Source organism: Lonchura striata, chromosome 1 (genome assembly GCF_046129695.1).
Source record: "Lonchura striata isolate bLonStr1 chromosome 1, bLonStr1.mat, whole genome shotgun sequence".
Lineage (NCBI taxonomy): Eukaryota > Metazoa > Chordata > Aves > Passeriformes > Estrildidae > Lonchura > Lonchura striata.
In genome coordinates, this window is record NC_134603.1 from 74,315,032 (window position 1) to 74,335,194 (window position 20,163).

The 20,163-nt window shown below is 40.9% G+C and overlaps 1 protein-coding gene across 3 annotated transcripts in view; it reads left to right on the forward strand.

Moving 5' to 3' along the window:
- The first annotated feature begins 7,946 nt into the window (after nt 1-7,946).
- FBXL7 (F-box and leucine rich repeat protein 7) overlaps nt 7,947-20,163 on the forward strand; it is a 204,251-nt gene continuing 192,034 nt past the window's right edge. For all 3 annotated transcript variants that reach the window (XR_013340426.1, XM_021545707.2, XM_021545708.2), the window contains exon 1: nt 7,947-8,200. Coding sequence is in view for 2 of the 3 variants with exons in the window: in XM_021545707.2 (XP_021401382.1) it covers nt 8,164-8,200 (37 nt within the window). In the remaining variant the exon portion in view is untranslated. The remainder of the gene's footprint in view (nt 8,201-20,163) is intronic.

The window sequence follows — 20,163 nt, forward strand, 5'->3', positions numbered from 1 at the left end:
TCTTCTTCATGCACATATTTTTTTCAGCACAGCACACTGCTGTTTACAAACCAAGTTCTGGTTCTTGGTTAAGAGCACAAGACAGTGGGATTAGTGTTAGTGACAAGAGAGTCACCATTTGTTGGCTTCACCTCTGGGAGAAGGCACACACAGCTTGCACTCAGTGGGTGCAAGCTGCCTCAGAAGAAACCTAGTTCAGCTCCATCTGTGAGTTGAGTGGCCCAGTGACTGGGCAAGATATGATTCTGCCAGGCCTGTGAGGAGATCTAGGGTCAGCAGAGAGACTTTTTTTTCCTCACTAAACCTTGTACAAATCTGTCTGTGTATCCTTCACTGAAAGCCAATCCAAGATTGGAAGGAAATTCAGGCTCACTGTGCAGGGAATGACACAACCAAGGGAAAATAAGGCATTTTGGCTGCAGGCTTGGACAACTCAGGTGTGATGTCTGAGACAGTTCTGAAACACAACAGAACCTTCTGATTGAAATTTGGTGCAACTCCCTTTAACGTGGCTAAATTTCACTGCCTCTTATGAAAAGAATAAAGAACTGGGAAGGAGCTCATCAGGGTTGAACAATTCAAGAGCCACTATGAATTTTCTTAGAATGTTTTGCATTGACATCAGTCTGAGGCAGCAGCAGTGGTGAGACACCAGAAGGAAATTGGTTCCAAGAATGCTACAAAGACTGAATGTAGAAGGAAGTTAGTGGAGATAAATGGTGGGATGAAAAATTCTGTGGAAATGCAAGAGTGTACTGGTTACCAGCTTGGGAGGTAAGACAGTAGAAGCAGGAAGAAGGGAGGGAAGGCCAAAGGGTGAGAGGGAGCTTTGTTGAGTGATATGTCTGGCATACATGGGGCACAAGAAGCCAAGACTACAACTAGACAGATGGGAAGAAACGATGTGAAATGAGGCTTTGGTGTGCATGTGGTGTGGCACTGTTTGTGGGGTAGTCAAAGTAGAAGAAACAGCACTTATGGAGACGCAATGGCCAGAAGAAGCTTGGTCTAATGCAGCATTCTTTCTCCAGCACCCTGTGATCCTGCAACATCTGCTGCTTCTTGAGAAGATACACAGCACTGAAAAAATGCTTTTTCTTTCCCCAGTGTTGATTCCTGCAGGCTGCTTCTAGACAGGGGTTTCCAGAGTTTGTCCACATCCTTGTGTAGGGAGCATCCACAGTGATGAACAACTTACTATGACCAACCTGGGCACAATACTCACCCTGCTCTGTCTGTGGCTGGCCACACCAGGAAAGAAGGCCACACCTTCTGTCTGAGAAGAAGCATAGACACAACCATGGCGCTTGAAAAGTCTTATGTTTCCATCACTACTTCTCTTAGTCCAACTAACAACATCCTATTTAGCAGAGTTCAGGCTTCCAACCCTGAAAATCATTGCTAGAGATGTCAATGCGATGAGGCAATGTATCTTGAGTTCATTCTTTGCTCATTTTTTGAGAATGCACCAGCCAACACTGTTTTTTAAATCCAAGGGAAACTACTTTAAAATGGCAAGGTCAGACATTAGTTACGAAATGCCAGAATTAATTTTGCTTCTACAGTCCTCCTATGTCTCATTGTGCCTATGCATTAAAATGCCAGAATTTACATAATTGCCAGGTGCTTCTGGGACTGAAGTGGTTTTGCAGTGTTGGCTGAAGGCCTCAGGTTTGTCCATGGTAGAAGGTGTACTGTGGACAAGGCAGGGGAATTCTGGATGGTGGTTCTGGAGATATACAGTCTTCATTCCTGTGTTTTCTAACACTTGAGACTTAGGAACTTGGCTTTTAAAACTCACTATTCTTTTCAACAGATTTTACATGTAATGTAAAACATGTTTCAACAGAATCTGAAGTTTATTTATTGCTTTTGTTGTTGGAAGAAGGAAGGAGTGAGGAGTGAGTGAGGAGTTTCTCCTGCAGAACTGAAAAAAACTCAGCAAATAGATCTTAAAATCTCAGGTTGGTTAAAAACTTTCAAAGATTTGAATCAATTGAAGTTCTGAAAGAAGTTTAAAATCAAGCTGCATCTTTATTTGATAGAATTGCCTGTACTTCATCTGGTCTGAAATCACATCAGACAAACCTATCAGAACATAAACTCATCCAAAATGTCTTAGAACTTGAGCACCGCCTTAATTTAGTGCATCTCAACCAAACCTATTGAAGTCATTGTGGGACCAGAGCCTTTGCTTGGCTGGAGTAGCCTGACCTCATGCAAGGGGATGCTAAGAGAGTTCTCAGCCAGGAGAACAGGCTCTACTAAAAGCTGCCCCTTAAAATACAATCTGAACTATGCTTAGGTCCTGCAGCTTTTTAGCCATGTAGATAAAGTCACTCATAATGATACTAATGAGAAAATGGCACATATTTTCAGGTCACAGGGAAATGAGGCCATAACTTTTGTCTGTAATGATGAAGATAATCTAGACTTTTTCCTTCTTTAGGAGGTACATAGTATTAATGGATCATTTTTAGTTAATGAAACAATATGCTTTTGATAATGGTTTTAAGTTGCCAACAACATATTAGTCAAATTTATTTTGGATTCTTTTTCCCTTTACAATGCCCAAAAGCAGTCAACACAGATATTATCATGAAGTAATCACAAAATATATGCAGGCCTATGAACATGGCAATGTAAAAGTAGACCTAATTTAAAAAATATCACTTGGCTTCTGCTGTCATTAAAAGAACACTGGATTTTTAAACATTTTTTTTTAAATTCAAATTGTGAAATGAAGTTCTTAAAATGTTCAAGGAAGGAAAGGAAAGGAAGATAGGAAGAATCAAAGCTTCTTTCACCCAGTAGGAAACTAACCTTAGATTTGCTGCTGGAATTTTAAGACCTGAAATACAAACGGCTTTTAAATTGAACTTGGACATAAGGCCACTTGGAAGTAGATGGAAGTTTTTGATATTTGTTTATCCTTTTTTTCAAAGAGGAAAACTTAGACTAAAATGGAAGGAAAAAACTGTACTGAAACAACTGTGGCAAAAATTTAAAAGCCAAATTATTCAGCCCTTGAATTGCTGTGACAATACGTTATGGAAATAGTTCTGCTGCTTTCAGTTTTTAAAATTTTATTTTCTTTGTCCAGAACCCTTTATTTGGCTACTTCTTTAAAATTGCTGTGGTTTTATTAATGAAACAGAAAAATGGTGCATCATGAGACATGTAATGTACCACAGAGGGAGGCCCATAATGAATACAGATGAGAGAGATTGTAGCAGAAATTATTGTAGCAACACATCCAAATAGAAACATTTTGGCTGATAGCTTTCTTATTTTACCTCAGCTCCAATAATTTCTGAGTTCCTCTTGCTGGATAGGATACAAGTCTAAGAAAAATGCATCGATGTCTTCTTATGAAGAAGGAAAGCATAGGGAGGCACATCTTATCCGGAACAACAAATCTTTCTGTCTTGCAAAACCAGCATTTGACAGTACTTCTCATTCCATCTGAAGTGGATGTGTACTGCTTGGATTAAGAGGCAAAACCACCAAAAGTTGTTCTTGTCCTTACAGAAAGCACTGTATCTCCTTTGGATCATTGAAAAGATGGCAGAGCTGATGTGCTTTCAGATTCTTGGCACCATTTTGAAGGTGGAAGTGTCTTAAAGGGTTATTATAAAGAGCTTCACATAGAAGCTATATGATATGGTTCAGACAGCCAAGAAGAGACTCCTACTTTCCATTGTATTTATATAAAAATTAACTATGTAGTTCAAACTGAATAATCACAATGTATAAGGTATGGAAGACGAGGTGAAAAAAAAAGGAAAAAAAACCTACTACCAATTTTTTCCAAGAATGAGTGAAACATCTTTGAAATTGTTGAAAGAAAATATCTTCTTAAATCTCATCTGCAGGCACTGTAAGGGTACTAAGTTCCAAACCGTATGTCTGAATATAATAGGCCTCCCAGGGTGCCACAGCGAATCTCACAATGAACTGAGTGTTTGGTAAGTACTGAAGGGTTATAAGATGACTCGGTCCTGGTTGGAACTTGCAGAGCCTCTTCAAACTAGCATTTCCCAACTTCTCTGCTCATGCAGATGTTTTTGGGCTTATGAAGCTCCAAGTTTGAGTGTCCTACATGCCTTGCATGAAACAGTTACACACTGTCAGCAGTATCATCTGTGATGGATACATTTCAGGTGAGACTTTTATGTCTTTATAACAAAATTAGTTTGGTACTTTGGTCGCTTGTCCTCTGCTTCATTCTCCTACAGAATGATCAGAAGCAATATTCAGTCCTTCACCAGAAAGCTGTGTTCAAATTTCCTAGACCAAGACTTTCTTTCCTCACTAGACTTTTTTTCACTGGGTATTTTTTGTTTGTTTGCTTATTTTGTTTTGTTTGTTTTGTCTGGTTTTGTTTTGTTATTGGGGTGGTTTTCTGTTTTATTATTTTAGTTTTTCTTTCCTTTTGGTTCTGGTCATGGTGGAATATTCCTGGGATTTATCTCATAAACTTGACAGAGTGGTAATGTCTGTCTAATATCTTTATTCATTACAGGGCTACCTCAACAGCTGAGCTTCCTGTCTCAAAAAGCATCAGCCTATGCTGGTTTTGATAAGCAAAACTACCCCATGGCAGAGGGAGTAATTTCAGCTGTGGTGCATCAGATGTTGAATTTGGAGGGAAACTGCTGTATTTCTCTCAAGGAGTGAATTCATAATTTCTGAATGATGTAAAATTATTTACATACAGCTCTGTGCTTGGGTCTGAGTGAGGTGTTGTTTCCAACCAGTCTGAGAAATTTCTTTCTTACATTCCAAAAAGGTTGCACAGCTTTCTAGGAGTTAGAAGTGGGATCATTTGCATTCCTGCTCCTATGACCCACATAGGAAAGCTTTCAGGTTGTTGACTGCTATGGGCTGCAGAGCACACAGTGTGACATGAGGAGCTGAGGCTGCCTCAGGAGACGTTTGCAGTGGGTACTCCCATGGCTGTATTTCAGGTTAGAATTAAGCACAGCTGTGCAACACATGGAGCAGGGGCACATGTTGTTTTCAGCCTGCATGTGCTGTCCCACAGCTGGGGACTAGCACTGCCCCACAGTGCTGGTGGGGATGATGGTATGACTGGGTGTGCTGGCCCACAGCCGAGCTGGGTGTGAGAGTTTGAGTGACAAAGGTAGGCTGCTGTGCTGTAGAAAGCCCTGTATTTTTCTTTACCATCCTACTCTGCCTAGGTGAGTTCCTAACAAGTGTTTGGGGTATGTTTTTCAAGCCCCACAAGCCACACAGCAGGAAAAAAACAGTACTTGGATGTATGTGTTTGTTGGCAACCTGTGGGCTCATATGTGAGCAGGCATTAATCTTGCCCTACAACCTTTTACAGACGGCAGATTGCTACCCCTGTCTCCTGCCCTGCCCCTGAACAGGTAACTCTCAAAAAGAAAGTAGAGGATGCTAAAAGCAGACACTTGTGTCAAGGCCTACCTACTTCGGCACAGTACTGTTTGTTTCATATTAGTGCTTAGAAATTAACCTTTGATTACAGAAATGTATATTTTTAGACTGATTCATGTTTTGTTTCAAAGGACCAAGGCTGGTCATTTGATGAGCCTGACCCTGGAAGACACTTTATTTTAGACCTTCACTAGTTTTTGAGAATTGAAGGGTGTGTGTAGCATTGTATTGTAGTGTTCAGCATTGAACGGGATCAAAACTTCTTTACAAGGAAAAAGTTAATGATGGGTATCTGATGGGATTAGAGCCTCATAAACATTGCCTAATTACTTGTCAGTCATCTGTGCTGCTGGTACCTTTTTCATCTTCTGGTAATTAGTCCACCACCTCTTAATGAAAATGTACTTAAAAAAAAATAAATTAACACACCCATCCCCAAAACTTCAGGTTTTAGACACCTTTCTGTAGTCTTGTCAGTGTTGATACTTTTGGCTCTGCCATTATTGTATATGCCATTTGTATAAGTTGACAAAGATAATTAGCTCAGAATTATCTGTATATGCAGTAATAATCTTGTGGGTGTTGTCATATGTTTAGAAAGACAGACTTTTTCATACATAACATCATAGTGTGGTGCAGGGAAAACTGCTCAACTCATGGTTTTAATCAAATTGGAATTAAAGTGGTTTTGTCCTTTTAACAGGGACATCTTGACCTAGCAATCAGTGAGCTCTGTGCTGGGGGCAGTATGAGCAATACAACACATAAACACCAACCACAGATACTTGCAAAATGTTAGTAAAGAACTTTGAAACTAACCTTAAAAATTCCTAGTCTCAAACATGCATTGCTTTGGGCGTGCCACTCCCCAGGCCGTGTGGGCTACAAGCTGACACTCCTCTTGAAGTGTGGGTGCCTCTGTTACTCCACATGTCCTGCAGATACCCGTGTAACCAGGTTTCAGGTACAGTTACATGTACCTGTGCTGCTCCCTGTGTTGACAGACATGCTACAAGACCCCCTACACACCTGGGCTGGGGATCCCTGCTTGTTGTACCCCAGCCTGCCACCAGACAGAGCCAGCACCATCAGGCCAAGGCAGAGGTGAGATACCAGCACCAAACCAGGAACTGCCTGCTCTAGTGTCTCTCTCCACCTATCACAAGCTTTCATCCCTCTTTCCCACTTCTTTTAAACCTGATTCTTTCCCCAAAAGCCTTTGGTAACACACAATTACCACTTAATCTGGATAACAGTTGTGTGAAGCAAACTTACTTAATATCCTTAGCTAGCCCACTGGGGGCAAGTACTCTCTTGGGACTGGCAGTTTTTGTATTAACCTGGTCACACACAATATATCCTCACTCCCATTCGACAGCGTCCCTTGTTACCCAGCCCCTTTTGCCAGGCAGAGGTGGTGTGGGCTCTCATGCAGTAGTGAAATCTTTGCTTCCCAATGCCGTTGCTTGGGTGGGCTGCACTCGGGAAAGGCACGCACCCCATTAACGACGTCCACTATCCCAATCCCATTGGTCTAAGGGCCTGTCTTTTGGGGTGAAAGACGCAGAAACTGTGTTTTTAAGACAGCTAAATTAAATAGAAGCATTTTATCCCAAGGGATGAGATATATCCCTACAGGATACCTGAAGAACAAATCTGGGGAATGTTTAACAGTCCGATATTTTTTCTTTGAGGTGGCGGCAAAGGCCGACAGTGATTCACTGGAATTGAGTGACTGTGGGAACACCATTTGCAAGGAGAAAACAGCTCGCACTCCGGAGCAGCCGGAGAGAACGAGAATAGGTGTCCCTGCTGCGTGGCTTCCTCATACACACGGACACTTTCTGTCAGCCCCCGGCTGAGTTGCACGGGGTTGGGGGTGCCGTGAAGGTGCTGAACGCAGACACCCTGTCCTCCCCGTGGGAAGGATACCCGGGCAGGCAGCCCTTGGTGGGTCTCTGAGAGCAGCCCCCGCAGCCATCCCGCCGGGCCGCTCTGCTAGAACAGCGGGGGAGGCAGGGGGACAGCGGCCAGTAGAGGCCCCGCGCCGGGCGCTGTGTCTTTAAGGGCCGGGGCCGGCTCCAGGCTCCATCCTTCCTCCATCCCCATCCCCTCCCTCCTCCGGCCCGGGGGCGCTGGGCGCCGGGAGGAGGCGCCTGCCTCTAACAAAAGTCTGCGGCCGAGGCTCCCTTTCCTCCCGGCCCGGGCAACAAGTGGCTGGCGGCGGCCTCCCGCGGGAGGCGGCGGCAGCGGCAGGGCTGCGAGGAGGAGGAGGAAGGCGGAGCGGCGCTGAAGTATCGGAGGAGCGAAGCGCCAGACGCGGGGCGGTGGAGCCGGCGCCCGGAGGCCGTCCCGCCCGTCCTGCTTGTGGATTATAACTTGAGCCGCCTTCCTGCCCCGGACACTCCGGCTGGAAATCGGGGCGGGGAGGGAGCACTGATACATCGCATTTTTGAGTCTTTCGCTTTTAAAGTTATTTTTTGTTGTGGTTGGTGGTTTGTTTTTTTTTTTTTTTTTTTTTTTTTTTTTTTGGTGAGGAAGGGAGGCTGTCGGCCACCCGAGAAGAAACGGAGGAGGAAGTTGCAAGGCTGCTTTGGACATGTCGCCGTGAACACTTTCGGAGGCTTCCCCCTGCACTGCCCCAGGGCTGCACTCTGTCAGCCGCGGCCGCTCGGTGCCCCGCGGCAGAGATGCTGGGCGGCGGCGTGGGAAAGCGGCGACGAGCATGAAGGCGGCAGGATGGGCGCGAACAATGGCAAGCAGTACGGCAGCGAGGGTGAGCTGGGGGGCAGCAAGAGGGGTGCTGGAGCAGCGGCGGGGGTCGTCCCGGCCGGGGAAGGGTGACCGGGCGGGGGGCGCCGCTGCGAGGTCCTCCTCTCCCCGGCCGGGACGACCCCCGCCCGGATCCGCGACACAGTCTCCCGCTGCGCCCCATAAAAACACCCTTAACTTTTATTTTAATTAATTTTTTTTTCACTAGGTTTAAACCAAGGAGCTGAAGTGCTGTCTCAGCTCATGATGTCGAGGCAGCGGCGCGGCTTGCTGTTCGAAGGCGTTAACTTCGCTAAAAATGTGTAGAGCGCTCTTTGTAATCCTTTTCTACTCGTCTTTATATCCCAGGATCCTTATATTATGCAGTATGCTATATGACTGCTTCCTGTCTGAACAGAAAGAAAAATATTAACCCCGGCAAGGGTTGGGGGGAGAGTTAATGTTCTCCAGCTGTTATCCATAGATTGTAATCCTGTAATTTCACTTCAGTGAAACATTAGTGGACTTGGTTTGAGATACACAGGACCTGATTCGTTCTTGGAGAAACCTATTTGTCTCGCTGGAGCTGCATTAGGGATGAATTTCAGCTGCTTTGCTTCTGGTGTGAAGGACTACTGGAACAGTCAGCTAGTGTCAGGCAAACCAATGGCAAGAACAGAAAGTTTGTCTTTCTGCCAGCTAGTTTTGAGCTTTCTGTAACTTTTAGCTGACTTCTATATGTATTGCCCTCCAAGGCAACTCTGTAGGATCTATGCCTTCCCCTTGGTATAATGGGCAACTGTATAGGATCACCACCCCACCCCCTTTTTTGGTGTTGAGGGAGGTGATCTGGTGGTCTGCTCCATTCTTTGGGAGCTGAGATGGCAACTGCCAAAGAATACACCTCTTGCATCCAAAATATGCATGAAGATTGTGTAAAGGAAAGGGGAAAGACGCTGCTTCTAGAGCAGATTCTGCATTTTTTTTAATTTATTGCCAAATGAGCTCTGCTTTTTGAAGAGTTGATGAAGTCAGATACTTTAAGCTAAAGATACTCTTCCTGTTGTGGGGTTTCACTCAATTGATACCATCACTAGAAAAACTCCTCCATAAATGGGGTGAGCCTGGAAGTTGCAATCAAAGCCTCTTTGGATTCATCCTGAAAGGAAAAATCTTAGTTTTTCATGAGAGTTGAAAGAGTCATCATTGATAATTCTGGTCATGCTGCTGGGGGGTGTCTACTTCTATGACAGGAAGGTGTGGATGTATGCCTGAGCTTTCTTGTGAATTCAGAGGACTGTTTGCTGCAATAAACATACAGTTTTTGGGGAGGAATGTGACTGACACAGAGTCTTTTGCAGCCCTCAGTGAAGGGGAGATAAACTGTTCCAGAAGTATGGGATAAGCACTCTGAGGAAGAGGAGGATTAGTACTACCAGGGTGTTCTTAGTTCACCTCTCTCCTCCATTCAGAGTGGAGATTGGATCCTGGGGGTGCAGACTACATGTGGCAAATTAATCTTTGCAGTGCAGACCATTACCTGACTTGAAAATTAGGTAGAATAGTGGTTTAAAGTTAAAATAAACTTAAAAAAATCCCCAAGCCCCACGACCAAAACTTCATCATCAATGTGCCCCATAGATCATGTTTCTTGGTAACTTCTATGCACCATCAGATCCTGAGAAACTTGGATAAGCTCTCATAGGAGTTTTGTTTCATGAGTGATACAGAGGAGAATAAAGCTAAACCTGATAAAGGGAGCCTTCCCCCTCATCCCATAAACTACTGGACCTTTTGGTGCCTTTGGCAAATGAACAATTTAATTTCTGTATAAAGTTGCTTTTTAGTATGATGTGATTATGCTCCCAGGTGGAGGGGTAGCACCATTTTGTGTGTATTTTAAAAGCAACCAGAATATCCATTTAGGAGTTCATGGAGTGGTGTCTGTGATACAGTTTTTGGCCTATTGGGCTTTGTGCGCTGATGCTGCGCGATGGTATGTCATTTTAGGAGTGGAGAAAAGTTAGTTCAGCTTCTTGAAGACTGTTTCGCTGTTTGCTGCTTGCTGGTGTCTGCCTGAAATCTCACCTAAGATAACTGCAAATGATTTAAAAAATGTCTGTTTTTTTTTTTTTTTTTTCCACACAGCTTTCCTTCCTCTCTTCTGTGGAGCTGCAGAGCTTCATTAATTTGCCCAAATTGTTTCTCATCTCATTGTTGAACAGCTACATTAGGGCAAGGGTAACTCTTGCTCAAGATACCACTTCTAAAATAGAGAGTTTTTATAATCAGGAAATTGGGTATTACATGGATCACTACATTGTTACACTGCCAGTAATAAACATTTTTTGAAATTCACATCTGTGCTATGCATGCAACAATCTCAGGCAGCTAAGTTTGTAACTGATCACATAAACTACACTGGACTGCCTTTATTTATTTGGTTGGCCAAGGCTTTATGATTTTATTGGAAGCTACAATTGTCATTTAGGATGCATGGGTCAGTTATATGTTTGAGGAGTCTAAATCAGTATATAGAGTCTGGTGAATATTTGACAGTACCTTTTAATGTGTTTAATTTTCTAAGGCTAAAACTTGCTCTGCATGAAGCTTAAATGTAAACAAAATTGCTTACCTGAAAAATCGTGTCATAATTTTTAGGATATGAACACAGCACTCATTTAAGAAAGTATGACAAATTAATATAGAAACAAAACTTGGTTTACAGAAATTTACCTCTTTTTAAATGTAAAATATTAAATAGAAGTTTACTTTCCTGGTTTCCATTTGAACTTCTACAATAATTGTTATAAGGCAGATTATTCCTGGAAATCTGTTTACTTGAAAAATATATGGAGCTTGAGATTTCAGGCTTGTTGTAGTATGCAGTAGGTTCAGATTGAAGTGTTAAAGCTTGAGATGAGTCTTTCTGAACGTGTTCCAGCAGTTGTGTTTGAATAGTACTATGGATGGTAATAGAACTCTGGAGCAAGAAATCCACTCTATCATGGAGCAGAATTTGTAGGGCTTTTGCCTACACAGATAATCTGATGGAAATCATCAGTTACCTTAGCAAGAGTCTTACTGCCATCATTCACTTTTTTGCCATGACGATAAATAATTTTACTTTCTCTCACTTATTTAGCTCATTGCTTGGTTTTTAAATAAAAGGAGGCCTTGTGTCTGATAGTGGACAAAGCAGCCTTTTGTCAAAAGTCAGGTGTTCTGTTTAAGGACGTGTCTTAAAATGTAATGCTGTTGCAGCTGACCAAACAAGACAGTACTTTTCACAGGTGAGGGACTGAATTGAAGGATGTTGCCCTTTAACTATTGCCAAGTTGATCAGACACCTTAGCAGTGTTTCTGCAATGTTTTTGCCCAGAAAAACCTTCTGTGCTGGTCATGAGACTGGGTGGGTGCTGATGGTAGTGCCAGCTGTTGGCATGGGACCTTTGGGAAAAAGTTAACTGCATGCTGTCCCTCTTACCACCTGAAGCAGTTTCTCATCCTCAAGAGAGGGACTTTAAAATTGCAGGCTTCTGTAGTACAAAGGAATTGACTTCGTGATATGAGTTGGAGGAATAATCTGTGTTATTACATATGGAAGGAAGCTGTGGCATTGAGGTGAAATTGCTGCTTTGCAAAATAACTTTTTGACGTGTCTTCTTCACTAGACTGAGACCTGAGAACCAGTCAACTTTGAGAGGAACTAAATAATGGTACAAAATTTTGACAATACTGATGTTCAGACCAGATGAAGGAATGTCTTTTGAATAAGTCATCTGTCCAGAATCCTGCAGTTGTGGGTAAAACTTTCTTATGGGTATCTCCTGCACTTTATCCATCCAGAAGCTGTTCTAGAGAGGATTGGTGACAATGAGCTCCATTTGATCAGCTAAAATATAGTGAAAGACTTGATGTAACACAGGAACTTGGTTCTGTAGAGAACAGAGGATGGCAGGGGAAAAATAGATGAAACTGTGGGAGAAATAGGTGAAACAGCACCTTAGACAAGAAAATCAACATACTTTCTGCATCATAAACTTTGTTGACAAACTTTTTCTTTCTGAATCTGAATATTTAATTTGGGAAGATTTTAACATATACTATTTAGGAATAACTTTCACTCTGTTCTTAGTTTGAAAATGTTCCTTCTTCAAACTTTTATTTGTGGTGTTTTCTATTCACAAACCACTTGGAGGGAGAAATTCTGTGTAGACCTCAGTGTTCTGCTAAAGTAAGCATCAGCACAGAAACCTGCCTTTGTCATGAGATACAGTTGCTACAAAGCACAGGCAACATGGTTCCACAAAGTTGGCATTAATTATGATGTGTGATCTGGTATAGAGTAGCTAAACTTCCTAGGAATTGCTGGCATGTAGCACTGTGGAAAAATGGGTCAGTCTGTGTTCATTTTGGAGTAGGTTACCCTCTCAAATCTGTCCCTTCACCTGGGAAGCGTGGTTGAGGTCTGTGTCATAAAGCCAGGCTTTCAGACTTTCTTGAAGGTGCTGTTGGACACTAACTCATTGTGAATGCTGCCTTTCCTTTCAAAGAAGATCTCTGCTAATTCAGTGATGTTCTGACACACCTGAGATTGTGTATGGAAATCTTTTTCATCCAGAAGTTCTGGCATTCATGACCTATAGATTTTGTCATATGTTAGGATTTGTTTCTTCTCAAAGTGTTGCTGGATTTTTTTTCATATGCAGTGCTTATGTTAGCTGTGAAAAACAGTATACCATGGTAGTCTTGCACTCTTTTAAGTAGTTGAATCATAATAATTTACCAGTTGTTTATATTAGTGGTTAGAATCTGTGAAGCCTTGTGGGAAAATTTTAATGAGGGCAAGGGGTGGGAAAGGCAATAAATTAGTTTTTACTACATTATTTAATTATAAAATTGTGGCACCCCCTGAGGTATCTTTCCTGTGTACTGCATCTTCAGAAACAAGGGCAGTTTTTCTTTCTGGTATTTATTATTTTCTACCCCATGAGGTTCCCAGAGTCAAGTGAAGAGTCTCATCAAGTTGGGTGCTAAAAGGCTCCTGGGCTGTGCATTTTTTTCCTCACCTTGTCTTGATGTCTAAATTGTATTTACACATTTCTATTTGATCTGCTAAACATGGAGTTCAGTATATCACACCACTGCCTTGTTCTGGTGGGGGGTTTTTTGTTTGTTTTTTAACCTTAACATCCATGTAAACATTAGAGTGCTGCTTAATAATGCTTTTGGTGTTGCATTTACTTACGTGATTATATTCTGCTTTTTGGTACTTGTCCAGTGTTAGTTCTTGCATTTTACCTGTGCTGAATTTCACTCAGCTACCTTCAGAGAGATGAGACTTCCCTCTTAACAGCACAGTTGGGACTGGAAGTATAGTAGTATTCCAAATGTCAGTCCTTCAAGCAGTGTTGTTTTTTTTTAAAAAGGAAACTGCAGTTTGACAGCAGCCAACTGCTCTTAACCAAAAGTAATCTTCAAAAATGCTGCTTATGATGTTTGTTTTTTATGTAACTGTCAACTGAGCAATGCAAAATGATTTTGTGTATGTGTGTTTACTCAGTTTGTCTCCAAAAAGTAAATTTGCTCTAAGCTCAGTGCTTATATTGCACGTTTTTGTCTAGATTGCATGGCAGGGGCAAGAAGAGGGTCGGACACAGGACTTAAGTGAGCTGCTGTGCTGCTGTCAGTTTTTCATAAAACAGAATATTATTTTCTAAAAAAAAGGACCAGCCTGTGTGTAATTTAAATATGTGTTTATACACATGCACACAGCTACAGATTTGTGGGAGATTTAGACTTTTAAAAGTTGCTAATTTTATCAATAGCTTTTTATAAAGTAACTTAGTGACTAACACCCATTTTATTTCATAAAATGTTATTCTTTCATAAAATGCTTCTGGGACAAGGGAGGATCTCTATTTTATTTATTTATTTTTAATAGATATTAGCTAACTAACTGTACTCTAGGGAGTTATCTTTGACTTTGTAGCTTTGCATGGTGCAAGATTAACTGGGTACTCTTCTGTTTAATTAGAAAAAAATTGTTAACTGGGTGCCAGTCAGAGGTCTGACTAAACTTTGAAGTTAGGGATGTATGATATGGAAAGCTTCCAGGAGACCTGTCTCAGCTAAGTAGTAGGAGTCCAGGACTTGCACATCCTCATCCTTTTGTCCACTCCCCAAAGGCATGGAAGGAGACAAGACTTCTTTGGCAACTTTTTAAAATTTAATTTGAGCATTCTTCTACCAAACTGGACTTCATAAAATCCAAACTGAAGTGGATAGTATATAATTCCTTGTGAGAGGAAAAAATAAAATACGTACTCAGAATTGGGTAAGCAGTTTTAAGTCTAAACTGCTAACCCCAAAAAACTCCTCAGCAAATTTAGTTTTCTGGCAGTTTCAATCCTTACTGCTGGACTCCTTACTTCTGTGAACAATTCCAACTAGGAATTGGTTTGCTCCTTCATGTGTCCTGTTTGTGTTAGGAAAGTGATTGGCAGAAGGCAGTGGATGACATTTGAAGGCTGAAATGCACAAGTGGTTTATTTTGGCTCTTTGTTTTATAGTTAGCTATGCCCTATTTTTTAATACAGGACATGTGCTTTGCTAAATTAGGACAATTATTTGATTAAGGAGTTGAGACCTTCAAAAGCTGCAAAACAGGTGGTGAGCTCCCAGTAAAATCTATTTCTTCTTGATGAGAAGAAGAAATATGCAACACTTTGCATGTGTATAGATGTGCAGCTTGTGATGGGATAGACAAGCTGCAGGACTTTGTTCTTCAAGTACCATTTAGAACTCATAGTGTTGTAGCTGACCTTGGGGGGGAGAAAGCTGTTCTGTCTGATCATACCTCTCATTTTAGTTCAAATCTACTTTGTGTGCCTTCTAGCACCAACATGACATTGAGACCTTTATGTGAGACCACCTTAGAGGAGTTGAAGAATAAAAGAGGTTCTACCATCTTGATGTTATACTTGAGTTGGCTGTGTCCGAGCAGGTATTTAAGGAAAAGGTTCCAACTCTGTGCCAGTATCCAAACTCAAAAAAAGTAATTTTTTGGCAAGATAGGTCTCTTCACCCTGTATACTTTTCTGATCTGTGCCTTAAGTAAGTGGGGAAAAAAATATGTCTTGGGGATTTTTTACCCTTGGAGTACAGTGAGCAACAGGAAACTCTTTTTCATGCCGATGTTTTGGATCAGGAAATTCCTGTCTGCAATACATAAATTTGTCAAATCAACATCTGAAATCACATGGCATTTTTCTTTCTCAGGAATTTGTGTACAAATGTGTTTACTAGCTGCAGTAATGCTATATTGAAGAATTTTCAAGCAGCGTTAGCTTGGAGGAAGGGGTTTTAGTATTCTTTTCAGTGAATCTATTTTAAAAAATATCTTCCTCAATTTCCTTTTTTGCTCTTGTAAAAAGAAAACCAGATGAAATTTGCAATTATGACGTTGATTTTTTGTTTGGTTGCTTTTTTAAAGAAAGAAAGAGAACTCCAAAAATACTGGCATAACATCAATGATGGTTAACTGGAAAGAACCCCTTTTGATAAAGAATCACACAACCTTTTTTCACAGTAAAAGTAGAATTTGTATCAAGTCTAGTTGTCACATGGCAAGTGTTGTCTTGTCAGTTCATAGGGAGTCCAGACTTTTATTGCTTGTATGACTGCATGCATAGTGGAGAAGCATGCCACTCTTTAAGGCTCAGATACTATTTTGTTGCCAGATTGCACAAAATCCTCTTTCTGTCTAAGTGGCTGCATGGAGAAGAGAAACTTGGAAATTTTTCTTAAATTATGTAATAATTACTTACAGTGAGTATTTAGTTTAATTCTATCCTTAAGAGATAATGCTATTAAGGAAACAGATGAAGACAAAGTGCACTTATTTGAGAGTTTCTGATTATGATCATGGCTCTTGTATTATTTTGTGTCTGGTGAAATGATGGCAGTACTTGATCTTTCTTGTTCATCACTGGAGGGCAAGACAAACGGCAACAGCTGGTCACCAACAGATGTTTTTGGGGCTTTTCTGTAGTACCTATTAAAATGTATTTCTATTCCAGTTTTTCATTTGCCTTTTCTTTGACAATTTATAAGGAAGCTGCTAGTGGCATCAGCATGGAATCATAGAGTGGTTTGGATTGGATGGAACATTTTAAATGTCATCTAGCTCAATCCCCCTGCAATGAGCTTCAGGTTGCTCACAACACCTTCCAACCTGACCATTTATATTTCCAGGGATGGGGTATCCACCATCTTGCTGTACAACCTGTTCCAGTGTTTCACCACTGTCACTGTAAAATATTTTTTCCTTATAACTAGTCTAAATCTTTTAGATTAAAACCAATTCCCCTTGTGCTATCACAACAGGCCTACTAGAAAGTCTGACCCCATCCTATAAGCTCTCTTTAAGTATTGAAAGGTTGCAGTAAGGGCTGACAGGAGTCTTCTCCAGGCTGAACAGCCTCATCTTTCTCAGCCTGTCCTCATAGAAGATGTGCTCCAGCACCCTGATAATTTTTGTGGCTCTTCTCTGGACTTGTTCCAACATGTCCATGTCTTTCCTGTGCTATGTTCTCAGAAACTGGATGCAGTACTCCAAGTGTGGTCATGCATAACTTTTTTTTTTAAATAAGGTTGTGGAAACAATAAGCTATTGCTTAATTATGTGGTTAAAACTGTTATGCTATTACAACTTGAGCTTTCAGAATTTTTGAAACTTCAGGATATACTAAAAGAGGTGTAAGAAAAGCCTTGTAGTGGGAGGATTTCAATTCCAGTTAGCCATGCTAGCATCAAGTTGAAACTAACTGTATGCTCTTCTATGTCAAGAATATCTTGTAGCTGACCTTCCTCCTCAGGTTCATGTATGACTGTCCTCTCTTGTAGGTCCTAATCTATTTTTAGCATAGTTTGAGAATATGGATGCTCTTACTCCGGAGCCTCTAGCTGTGGAATTTTTATTGTTTTGGTACACTAGACTGCTAGTGGAGTTCTGTACAGACAGTAAAATATGGCCAAGAGTTGATTGGAAAATGTTGTAATGTAATTTTAATGTCTATGGAGACTGAAGTATACAAATCCAAAAATTGGAAATGATGCCTCTGGAGATCTCTAATCCAACCTCCTGCTCAAAATGAAGCCAAGTAGAGCAGGTTGCACAGAATATTGTGCCATCAGATTTCTTAGCACTTCTAAAGATGAAGATATTGCAATGCCCCTGAAGATACTACAGTGCCCCTGAACAGTCTGTTCCAGTGCTCCTGCAGGTTTTAAAAGAAGAAAAAAATGCTTTAATGTTTAAATGGAAATGCTCATATATTAATTTGTGACTATTACCTCTTGTCTGTTCACTGGCTCTCGCTGAGAAGATTCCGTCCTTACTCCATTCTCTCTCTTCTCCAGGTATTTATAAACAATGATAAGATTTTGTCTGAGTCCCTTCTTCTTCAGATAATGTGTTCTAGCTCTCTAAGAATCTTTCTGCCTGGCCTATCTTTCTGCAGGTTAGTAATTTTTCAGTTTAGTCTCACTATCCACTTAGCTAGACTGTGCTTCATCCATTTGTCTGTGAAAGTTCTTTGGAAAACAAAAGTTGGGAAGACTTGCTGAAGTCAGGATAAACCACTTGTGTACTCCCCGAGTGCCACTTGTTTCCTTATTGATTCTGTCAGGTTGGGAAAGCATTACTTCCACTTATAAATCCCTGATAATGACTTCCTATCACCTTCTTGGCTCTGTCACTTGACCTGGATTGAGGTGAGGCTGACCAGCGTGTGGCTCATTAGATTGTCCTCCAAGCTGTTCTAGAGAGAGGGCTGTGTTTTGCTTTTGTCCTGTTCTCAGGAACCTCTCCTGATCACCATGACCTTCCTGCAGTTATTGAGTGACATTGGCCAGATGACACAGCCGTTACCAGTGCACTCCATTAGGTCTCATGGATCTGTGTCTGTCCAGTTTGGTTAAATGTTCCCTAGCCTGATCTTCCTGTACTTCTACTGGTTACTTATGTTTAGAAAAGCTACCGGGCTTTCAGAAGCAATAGACTTCAGCTGTAGCAAGTTCTGGCAAGTGTGAGTGCTGTATTACAGTAGCTGAGTATCTCTAAACAGTACTCTGTAAACTTGTGTCTACAGCTGGTTTGGAGTTTTTCAGCTATAGTTTATTTTTACCTTATATTATTAATGCTAAAAGTCTTAATTTCTACTGGATAAAGAAACTCACACTTTCTCAATGACTATACTTTCTCTTGGCAGAGAACAGGTGAAATAAGAAGAATACTCCCAAGAGTTGTGGTGGTAGAATCTGGCTGGTTTTTTTTTTTTTTTTTTTTTTGTTGTTTCTGGCAGTAGCAATGGCCGGTGTTTTTCATAAAAGCTTCTTCCATGGGGCTTTGCTTACTTCAGAAAGAATAGCTAGCCCAGGATAACATTTTTTTGCTCTCCAGGACAATTAAGATTGTTACTTTAATTAATAAATTTGAAGTAATAATAATAAAAAAATCACTTCTGCCATGTTCAAATTGATTGATTGGTAAAAATACTTGTCAGTAATCCTTATTCTACAGGTGTAAAGGTTTGCTTCTTTCCATGTATTCTAGGATTGAATCAAAGATGAGTTAAAGTTATAGAAGGTTAATATTCAAGTTTAGAAGAAATACCTTACTTTTTATATGTGAAATGATAAAATATGGATATTTTAAACTTCCTTCTGGAAGCAGTCACTACCAGACAATGTAGGTAATTTTAATCCTCTGAAGTGCTAGTAGATGCTTCTCAGTTAGGAGTCTTCTATTTAAAACTCAAGTTATGTACAATACAATGGGTTTTGGGTATTGATATGTCTGATGCTACTTGGCAGTTGAATTTGCATTTAGATTTTAGTACCAAAAAGCTACTTCTAGGGTAGTTCACGTGTTGATGTTATCTATTCCTTGAATATTTGTTCTTTGTGAGAGAGGGGGTAACTTTCTAGAAAGGTAGAAGGTTCTGTGGTATCAGAACTATAGCCACAGTGCATGAATCAAAATGTTCCAATGTGAGATTTCAGGGGTGACTTTTTAAAACTGTTTTTCTTTCCACTTGTATGTATAGACTAGACAGCATAGTCCAGTCTGAAGTTTTCTTTGGCACTCAGACAGGAGCAGAATATTTTGCTTATGTCTTAATTTCTCTTGGGAAATTATTGCTCTTTACTCCCCTGTGGGTGTACCTTTTGTTACCCTGCATGGTTGTCTTTATGGAAAAACACAAATGCTTGTGGTGAGTATTTATTTCTCTTGCCAGGAACTAGTGGAACAAAGGTGAATGTGAGACTTCCTTTCCCTCAGACAATTACTAATTTTTTCTGCTTTAACTCTGGTTTTAAAAGGCTCCATGTGAGAGCCTTTCTTGTATCTAAGAAATACTCCAACTGTGAATTGGCTTACAGTTTATCAAGAGGTTGCACAGAAACTATGAATAAGGGGAAGGACTAGTTTATGTTTGGTTGTCCAGGAATTTATTGATTCAAATATTGTTTTGATTTAGGTCTTTGATGATGGTGTAATTTGCCTCTCATCATGAAAGTACATAGTATGGCAAGTTGTATTTGTCTCTGCAGGAGCTGAACTGTGATGACTGCCCAGCATCTTTATAATGCTACATGTTTCCATAATGTGTGTCAGGTAATGAAGTGGAATTGAACACCCTTATTGCTTACCTATTTTTCTGAGCACAGGATTTGGCAGCAAAAGTAGGACACAGTGAATGTTGCAGATCTGCTCCTTTCTGGATTTCCTGCTTTCATTTTGCCAGGCCTCATTTTCTATGGAAAACAAATTCTTGTCCTTCTGTGGATAAGATCTCCTGCTGCCCTTTGCCTTGCCATGTCTGTCACTGAAGTGTAGGGTTTCTTCATTAAGTCCCTACTTAAGCAAAAACATTCCTAGAAGGTGACGTTTAGCTTCCCCAGGATTAGAGTCTAAAC